The 10,218-nt window shown below is 37.6% G+C and overlaps 2 protein-coding genes across 2 annotated transcripts in view; one reads left to right on the top strand and one right to left on the bottom strand.

Annotated features, from left to right (window-relative positions):
* Positions 1-413: 413 nt before the first annotated feature.
* HELRODRAFT_78875 (hypothetical protein) lies at positions 414-2,185 on the top strand (the record flags this gene model as incomplete). The annotated part of the gene is made up of 2 exons (XM_009019127.1): positions 414-545; positions 1,958-2,185. Coding segments are annotated over 2 exons (360 nt in total), but the record flags the coding sequence as incomplete, so codon positions are not given.
* A 1,980-nt stretch (positions 2,186-4,165) lies between these two features.
* Positions 4,166-10,218, bottom strand: part of HELRODRAFT_191731 (hypothetical protein) — a 6,488-nt gene continuing 435 nt past the window's right edge. Inside the window, exons 2-13 of the mRNA XM_009019126.1 lie at positions 10,161-10,218; positions 9,662-9,812; positions 9,218-9,358; positions 8,878-9,095; positions 8,273-8,446; positions 7,628-7,811; positions 7,216-7,325; positions 6,311-6,573; positions 5,925-6,028; positions 5,329-5,518; positions 4,836-4,922; positions 4,166-4,657 (exon numbers count right to left, since the gene is read on the bottom strand). Coding sequence (XP_009017374.1) covers positions 4,540-4,657; positions 4,836-4,922; positions 5,329-5,518; positions 5,925-6,028; positions 6,311-6,573; positions 7,216-7,325; positions 7,628-7,811; positions 8,273-8,446; positions 8,878-9,095; positions 9,218-9,358; positions 9,662-9,812; positions 10,161-10,218 — 1,798 coding nt within the window. The 3' untranslated portion in view covers positions 4,166-4,539. The remainder of the gene's footprint in view (positions 4,658-4,835; positions 4,923-5,328; positions 5,519-5,924; positions 6,029-6,310; positions 6,574-7,215; positions 7,326-7,627; positions 7,812-8,272; positions 8,447-8,877; positions 9,096-9,217; positions 9,359-9,661; positions 9,813-10,160) is intronic.

Raw genomic sequence — 10,218 nt, 5'->3', positions numbered from 1 at the left:
AACAATTTTTCCACCACCAACACCTGCATACTCACCACCCTTCCCTGCCTCCGTACTATCAGCACTTCAACCAACCGATCCAACAACATCAACAACAACCACATACTCTTCCATTTCATCAACATCTTCAACAACAACATTATCACCAACAGCAAATACAACAACAACATTATCCACAACAACAACAACAACAACAACAACATATTTCACAACAATTCCCTAGTTTCAACCCTCACAACAACATCTGGAACAACTACTCACACAACCTCTTCAAGCCGCACGCTTTCGGTGGCAATCAAATCATCACCGACCACAACAACATCACCAGCAACAGCACAAATATAAGCAACAACCACAACACGCCGCCTTCCAACTTTGACGCATGCAGTGCGGACAGCGGCAGAGGTGGCTCCTCGAAGCGCCCGCGAACTGCCTTCACCAGCGCACAGCTCATCGAACTGGAGAAGGAGTTCCACTACAACAAATACCTTACGCGGCCGAGAAGGGTTGAGATTGCTAACGCACTGCAACTCACAGAAAAACAGGTTTCATTCTTCATTTTCATTGTAGAAGTATTTTAAAATGAGGCATTATACATTGTGAGGCTCATGCAAGAGGCAACAGAATGAGCTAGGTTTCTTGAATTATAAGAAACTACTGCATCAATTTTTACACATATTATCAGTTCACCCACGTGATATTTGGTTTTCGGAAAGAAGAATAATACTATGGGACTTGGACTTTTTGATGAAAATGGCCATCGTCCGGATTAGTTAAATGCCACTAAATCAGATGTACCAGAAAGACTCAGACAAATGCTTGCGGAGTCAAGATCAGCTATTTAAATTTTTTAATTAGTTATACCTACGTGGCAGGGTCGCACAGCAAAAATTGCATTAAAAAATAGCTATAGGTATGTCGTGTATTCTTAATGGCACACTGGAAACGCAAGCAACTAAGAGTTGCGTTCCCGGCCTGCCTGCCTGCTGCGAGTATTTTGTCATTCGCACCAGCTACTCTGATCCACACACTACAAATCTGGAAGTTGGAAAGACTGCATTGTGCGCGCTTGTTTTGAAATGTTGTATTAACGCTATGTACCGCACGCACATGTCATGTAGGTCAAGTGATTTATCTAAATGGTTGCACTCGAAGTTTTTTATTTCAATAATTGTACGTACTAATCTTGGCTGGTGCATTAAAATTCAGTGGATTGAAAATTGTGTTCAGAACATCGCGGCCTTCCCGTGCAACGATGTGACGCGACACCAACCATGAAGCTGTTGGAGTCTTCATGTTTTTGGTGTTTAGTTGGTTATGGCGAGGGATAATTTTTTTAATTTGTTATCCGACACAAATTTACACTCCATGTAGCTTGACAGTGAGAAGCTAATATAGAAGCTTGCACGACGAATATCACATTCCTTAAATAACGAGCCAGCGGAACGGCAATTGAAGATGCACCTGGTTGGAGAGTCTGGCGATAAAATTTGTAATACAGATTGTAACAATAAGGAGCCTAAAATTTAAGCAAAGTTTTGTACAGCACTTGAAAATGTAGTGTGAATTATTACTAAGAATCCTCAACATAAATTGCTTTTTAATGCAAATTGATTCCAAAAAGCTTTAATTAGTTACGCAAAAGCAGTGTTTCGATAAATTACTTTCATACATAATTAATTTTTGAGTATTTCAAAAATGCTTAGTCTGCCTAGCAGATTGTTTTTAAAACGTTTCTGTTTTGCTTGCTTACTTTTGCATATTATTTTATATTAACGCTGCATACATACATCAGTGTGCAATGTGATTGGATGGCTGTGGATGACTGAATGTCCCTCATTGAAATGTGTTTTTAATTCGAATTCAATCAACAATTTTGCTGTCAACGAACGTCACGTGACACACGAATGCACGTCACGTGACATACAAATTTATGCGATGAAACTTGCTCCTGAAGGTCAAGATCTGGTTTCAAAATCGCCGCATGAAGGCAAAGAAGAACAGATCGGATGGAGGGAGGGAGGAGGAAAAGAACGACAACGAAGAGGATGAAGATGAAATTGCCGACTGCAGCAACAAAAATAACGACAGCACTTATGCTGTTTCGTCGTCGTCGTACCACGATGACGAGCAGAGGACTGCCGACAAGTCGGAGGTCGGTGGCACTCTTTCTTCTGAGTCCTGATTTGTTCATTTAAATGTTGTTAATGATGTTGAGTTATATATAAATCCTTTGTGTAAAAATTTAAAAATTTTCACTGTTGTAATAAAATACTGTCACACATTTTTTTAGCCAAGAACGTCAAGTAACAGTAACAACGTCAACAACAAGAACATCTCAAACAGCAACAACAAAATCATTAACAACAATGTAAATAACAATTACAACTACACCAATGTTAAAAACAGCAGCAACAGCAGCAGCAACAACATTTTGAACAACAACATCAATGTCAGAAGCAACAACGTTATGAACAACAACGACATTGTAAACAACATTGCTATGAACAACAACGACCTCATAGACAACAACACCATCATGAACAACAACAACATCAACGGCAACATGATAAACAACAACAACATCATGAACAACGGCAACAATATCATGAACATCAACAACATCATGAACAATAACTGCAACAACACCGTGAACAACAACTGCAACAACATTATAAACAACAAAAACAACATCATGAACATCAACAACAACAATAATATGAACAATATATGCAATTCGAACCTAGCAGGGATGCTAGAGACTGTCAAACCTGGCAGCAGGACGTTTAGATAACAGTGGCAATAAGAATGTTAAATGAAAAAATTCGCAGTATTGAAAAAATTGTGAATTGGAGCATAAAATTTTTTTTGCCTAATTTAAATTTTTTATTTTTTGAAAATATTATAACAACTCAATTTTTAGATGTTCACACAAAATATTTTTAAAAAATCTACAACACATGAGAACCTCAACCATAACACGATACATTAGATCTCTTTTAAATCGCCTCTCACCTCTCACACGCCTGACCAACCAAGCCAGCTAATTTTTTAAAGATTTTTCTTGATCAATTTTGTGGTGACTTTAATTTCTAAATAAATTTCTGTTGAGATAAATATAAACATCGTTTAGTTCGGCACGTTCCACAAGATCGGGAAGAGGATGGTGAAGGTGAGGACCGAAAACAGACTGTGATCGCTACGACGTTCATGATTTTTATGATGACGACCTGCAAACTTGATCATCGTCTTCCTTATATAACATCAGCATTTGAAAGGAATTAATTCGCTGTTTCATAATGCAATAAACAATAAAAGATATACACACACACATACAAACACACACATACTATATACGTGTATATATTTATGTGTATATATTTATGTGTATATATTTATGTGTATATATTTATGTGTGTATATATATATATATATACATACACACACACAATATATATATATACAATATAGTTTTAAATTACAACTCGCAAACAGAAAATGAGGGAGACGAAAGCAGCAATTAAGTTATAAATATTGTGACGTAAGCTGCCCTCTGATGTTCATTCCGTGTGGCCTGACAGCCTACCTCCACCACTTCACCACAACATACGCTTGTCCTTCAATATTTTACGCATCTATTTGTATCTACATGTTTTTCAGACACACACACCACACATATATATGTAAGTGTATACTTACTTTTAATCAGTTATTGAATTGAATAATTTCTTATAATTTTGTTTTGTGTATTTTTTAAATAATTTTATTGAAAATAAATAAACTAATAGATGCGTTGTTTTGGATTACTTAGGCGATCACATCAAAACATTGAGCGTTAAAGACGAAACGGTTCGTTTATTCCAACCGGACCCTTTCAAAACTTCCATCCACTCCATTACTTCCATCCAAGCTCTTCCATGTCAGATTCTGCTTCACCGGCAAAACAAAAAATAAGCCGCATGTGTGTGTGTTTAGATGTGTGTGTGTTGAGTGAAATGTATGCCTGTATGTTGTATATGTTGTACGTGTGGGTGTATGTAAATATGTGTGTGTGCAAATTTATGCTTGTGTGTATGAGTGTGTGCGTGTGTATGTGTGTGTATAAGTACATGCTACGTGTGCGTAGGTTGCCATTGGATGTTGGATGAAGCATTAAAAACTCTTCATTGGTTGTATTCATCACTAACTTGATTCTAATTGGTTCATTGTCGGTAATGTTTTGTGGGTAACAAAGTTGTGAAATGAGTCAATAAAAAATGATCGAAGCGATAATAAAGAGTTGTGATGAAGACAGGACAGGATGAAGCTGCTGTCTAATTTACGACGCATGAAAATTAATCAAACATATCGTTAAAATGTTGAAAACTTCTAAAATTGACTAAAATCAACAATAAATCAGTTTAAATAGACTGTAAAGGATTAAAAAGTTTCATTAAATTTTAAACAGGGCGACCAGTTTATAAAAGCACCTAAGTGGAGTTTGGTGTAAGATGAAAATCATAGATTTTTTTACAAGAGGGAGACCTTAGTTGTTGGACTTTATACATAGATGAGAGATAATTGTTTGAGGTCGTCATCGGGAGAGGCAGCCAGGATGAAGATGACGTTGTCGAATGTGCTGCCAACCAGGTACTTGTCGTCGCAACAGTACGTTATCCTGCGAGTGTTAAACCAAGTGAGGCTGACTTGCAATGTATAAAATCATAAAAGCACTCGGGCGCAATGCGAAGTTAACAGCACAATGAACGTTAAACGTGCCTAAATAATTCTTTTATCTACTTTTAATGAAAAATATGACAAGAAGTAATGTAAAGGAAAGTTGTTAATCTGCTCACAATCTGATCGGTGACAAGGAAGAGCGCATCGGATCAATGAAAGGCCTGACCTCCTTGACGAACATCAGGTCCCAAGAACTGTACAATCTGGGGGTCACGCACGAGTTACATACGCTGACTACGCGTGTTTTGCGAGAAAAATAACCCCACAAGTACAAATGAATAAGTAGAAATAAATATAAATATTTTAAACTACTTCAAATGACACGATTGTTTAATACAAAGAAAACGAATTTTTACAGAAATTTTAAATTTTTTTTACTCCAGTCAGCCAGATAAAACAGTGCATTTGCAGCTCAAAGCTGTAAATTATTCAATTTTTAGTCTAACAATCCATTGATCCAAGAATTCATTTATCCATTCGTTCGTACATCCATTCATTTATTATTTATCCATCCATTTATTTATATATCCGTCCATTTATTCATCCATCCTACCATCCATCCATCCATTCTTCCATCCATCCATCTACTCATCCATCCATCCAACAAACCTCAAAACTCCAGACATAGTGGCAGCCACCAACACGTTGACCGATCTACCCTCCTCTCTCGACGAAAAGGTCAAGCACGTGACCTTCTCACTGACCAATAGCTGTTGAGATACTTTCTTTCCGTTGATGGTATGCAGCATGATGAGGCTGCTGACGTCATCACTTCCACGTCGTCTGCTCGCTTCTTTGTCTGGTGGTGGCAATTTTTACATTTGTTTTTATGTCATATATTCTATGTTTGTGGTGTCTACATGTGGACCTGCGAATGTGAGCCTTCCACAGCGGCTGATGAATTAGTTAGTTAGTTAACTAATTAATTTAATTATTATTTACTGGTTTGTTAGTTCGTCGGTTCACTGACTTACTAATTATTAATTATGCTCGAGAAATATTTTTTTAAATTTTCGTGTTTTGACAAATTAAATTCGTCTACCTTTTACTTTATTTATTGGCGCAACTAATCATTTAAACGTATCAACCAGCTGATCAACATCGGCTGGTAAGGGAAAGAACAAACTGAACAAACTGAACAAACAGAGCAAACAAACAAACAGAGCAAACGAACAAACAGAGCAAATAAAACAAACAGAGCAGACCTGCTGGCAGGTAACTGACGGAGGCGAGGTCTGCCGTTGTCGTGCATATACAGATCATCTCGACTTGAGTCTTGTGGTCTCGAACTGAGCGTATGTAGGACAATCTGTTAAGGTGTTGTTAATGCACGGTGAACGTTTGCTGGTAGCTAGCTATTGGCTTAATGTTCATTACAGAATGGACTTTTTAGATTTCAACATTCGAAATTTTGAAAGTTGTAACAAAATTGATTAATCAATTTCTGCAAATTAAATAACTCTAAAATTAATATAAAATCATGGTCTAATAAAAATCATACTACATAAAGATCGCCGAACAACTCAATCAACAGTTCAGCCAATCAATCACTATGCCAGTCAACAATCCAATCAACGAATCCACGATGAACCTGTTGAGATCCCAGAAGATAATGTTTCCATCGGCCGAGGAGCTGTAGAGCATCCTGAAAGCTTCGCAGGCCTTCATGTCCGTGATGTAACTCGAGTGGCCAACCAGCGTCGTGAATTGGTGGTAGGGGTAGAGGGTTTGCTGTTTCTTCTCCTTCGAGACACTGAAGGCCTCTTGCTCTGGCATTTTGCAGGCATAGATCAACCCTAACTGGGTGCCAAAAAAGAACACTTGGTCGCTCACCACTGGATACGTGCATGTTATCTGATTGAAAGGTTAAAGAGTTGGTGCGTTACTTAGAAGAACACCACCACCCACTTGGCCACCGGACAGCTTTCAAAATAGAATTTTCGGAAAAAACTTAAAATTTCCATGCGATTTTTGCAGTAAATACTTTTACTTTCGAATAATATTTGACTGAACAAGATCGTGTAAAATGTTTCAACTTCTTCAAATTTGTTATTTTATAATGAAATTGTATTGGAAGTCAATTAATCCCAACAATGATATATATTAAAATGATGGAGTTGATTTATTTTTAAAAGTTTCTGAAACGTTTCTTGAAAATTTTATCTGATAATTTGTCAAATACAATTAAGTTTGAGAGGGCAGTTTGAATCCGCTAAAACCCCGCAAAGAATAAAAAAATAATTTGGTTAATTTTAATTTTTGGAGATGCATTGCAAATGGAGATTTTTTTTTCTAAAAAAAATCCTCATCAATAACATCATCATCATCATCACCATCATCATCATCGACAGCATCATTATAAATAGCATCATCGTCATCATCATAATTATCTTCCTCATTACCTTCATCATAAACGTCATCATAATCATCATCATCATCATCATTATAATCATCAGCTTCCTCATCGAAAGCATCATCACAATGGACACCACTGACCTGGGCATAATTGAACGGCCAGCTGATGGAGACTCTCTTGCCCGGTGGACAGTTCTTCACATTTAGGTATCCGTCACCGTCTCTCCATATCAACGCTGACCACTCAGCGCCTACATTGCCGCGTGATGATGATGATCGTTGTTATAAAAAACTAATGACGGTGATGGTGATAATGATTAATAATACAACGATGGTGATGATTATGAAGATGAAGAAGATGACGACGATGAGTTGTATGATGATTATGAAGGAAACAGTGATGGTCGATGATTTAATATTTCAGTATTTTTTGTAAAACTTGGTAACTATTTATTAACAAACCGATTAATTTCAAATCAGCCAACCAGCCAAACAGTCAGCCAGCCAACCTATCAGTCATGCAGTCAACCAGTCAATTAAAGAACCGACCAACCGTTATTCCTAAGAAGTAGGTCCATAGTGCCACTGACCACAAACAGCTTCATCCTGCCGGCACAGACCAGCCTATCAATCGGATGATTGTAATGTTTGATCCACACGACGTGCGGATGCACCTGCTCTGGGGAGCCCACGTAGTTACCCCATCTCAGACCCGACACTGTATCCAAGGGCGATATCTAACCAGGGTTGAGTCGCAAATAGATGTCTTAATTAGTTTTAACGTTTTTGAGATTTAACGCCAGAATTAAATTTATACATTATTTTGGGAGATATGAATGAGAGTATTTTTTTTATAAAGGTAGATAGAATCTCAAAAATGTGTATAACTTTATGACGTGTTTGGTTTCTGTAGAAGATAAAATTTAGAGAATGAAGTTGAAAAATTTAGCTGAAAATTTTATTTACGGTCATTACAATTAAACGTTAATAAATTTTAATAATGCTTTCAGCTAATGTATATTCAGAAAAAAATAGGTTCTGCAATTGAAGATAGTTAAAAAATATCGACCGTCTGACCAGCCAGATAACCAATTATCCAACCAGCCAACCAACCAACTAACCAATTAACCAACCAACCAATTAACCAACCAACCAACAAACCAACAAAAACCAACCAAACAACTAACAACCAACTCACCGTTCTGAAAGCAGCAGTGTTGAAAACGTTGGAAACAGACTTGATGTTGGGCAGTGGATGAGCTTGGTGGAAGAGTTGCTTGGGCACCTGACCGCAGGACCTCACTTGAGAGATGACCGCTCTTAACCTTGTCTCATCATCAGGATCTATCGAAGATAATGTACTGAAGTAGGCCTGTATGGATGGATTGGTAGATGGATAAATAGGTGGGTGGATTGATGGATGGATAGATAGATGGGCGGATGGATAATTTAATTGATTGATGAATAAATAGATGTGCACATGGAAATATTTTAGATACATGCGGACATAATGAACCTTTGATACAACAATGAACATTGTATCGCGCGTAATTGTAACGAATGTCAAGGCATTACGAATGATGCATCAAAACTTTCAATTTGTTGATAGTATTAAACGTGTAGGTTAACTAGCATCTCGCCAAAATTATTGTCACCAAAATCCTTGTACAACACGCTCACATGCTACTTGCTCAAAAGTATGCACACATATACAGTACACACGCACAAATACACACACACACTCACACAAACACACAAACAAACATTCACATACATACAGACATTCACAAATCACAAACTAACATTCGGATGATAAACATTGAAAGCTTCTTTAGCAGCCTCGCCAGCTTGTTTGTAACCAAACACTAGGTCGATCCAAGCGGCCAAGTTGTTGACGACCATCTGACTTTCGAGGGCCTGTCGGTGAACCAGCACAAACAAGCGAGGGTCGCCCTTAGCCCACGGTGGCAAGATGACGTCATCAACTTCGTGACCGTTGTGCGTCCTTCCAAGATTGAAACCTGGGTTGTCAGGAGTGATTGATGGTGATGAAATCACGATGATAACAGGAATATGAGTAATGATATTAATGTGATAGTGATGATAAACAGCATCAAAAGCATTTAACGTTACTAATCATCACCTTCAGAATTAACCAGGAACTCTGGCAAGTAGAAGAATTCCGGTAGAAGTTCCTTGGCGTCGTTGTTGATGCCAGTCGTCACAAACCTGTACATTTCCTTGATGCTGTTGAAGACTCGGTCAGGACAATCAAACTTTCCTCCTGATTGGTTGGTTGGTTGATTGATTGATTGGTTGATTGATTGGTTATTAGTTGACTGATTAGTTGGTTGGTTATTGGTTGATTGATTGATTGGTTGGTTTTTAGTTGACTGATTAGTTGGTAGAATGTATGACTAATTTGATGGGTGGCCAACCGAATGAATGTTTATTTGTGAAATGTTTGATAATTTGATCGGTCAAAGAGCTGGTCAGTTGTTGATCGGTTGGTAGGTTTGTTAAAAAAACTAGCAAGCGGTAAAATAAAATAAAGTAAAGTAGTAGAATAAAGAGCATATGACCTGACCTTGAAACTGAACGAAGAGTTGTGTGAATGGGGGCAGACGAAGGTTGTACTGATACACGACGGCTGCGTTCGACACAAAGTTGTGGCTGTGGTAGGGTCGGTGGCAAACATTCGACAAACTATCGGTGGTGGTTATGAGGCTCTCCAGAGCCTGTGTTCAAACAAACATAAAGGAAGTGCGTGTGAAAATATTTCCCATAAAAACCACAGGTGCAAATTTTTTGCTGTAGTTCAGAATAATTTTGTAACATCAAAAAAATAATCTCAACCAAAAATAGTGAATAGATTTATCATCTCACCATTGTCATATTCATAATTTTTGTCAATATTGTTGTTATGTTATTTTAGCTACAATCATCGTCTTAGTCATTGTCGTCATCACTATGTAATCGCTGTCCTATTTTCCATCATAGACGTTGTTATCAAGGTCATGATCATTACTATCATCATTGTCATCATCACCCTCAACATCATCACCATCATCATCATCACAACTCACATTGTACATGGCAGTTCTCTTTTCTTCCTGTGTTGGAGTTTGTGCGCAAATGTTTTTG

This window comes from Helobdella robusta (genome assembly GCF_000326865.2).
Source record: "Helobdella robusta unplaced genomic scaffold HELROscaffold_23, whole genome shotgun sequence".
Classification (NCBI taxonomy): Eukaryota; Metazoa; Annelida; class Clitellata; order Rhynchobdellida; family Glossiphoniidae; genus Helobdella; species Helobdella robusta.
Note: the sequence above shows the minus strand (reverse complement) of the source record. Positions and strands in the feature narration are given on the sequence as shown.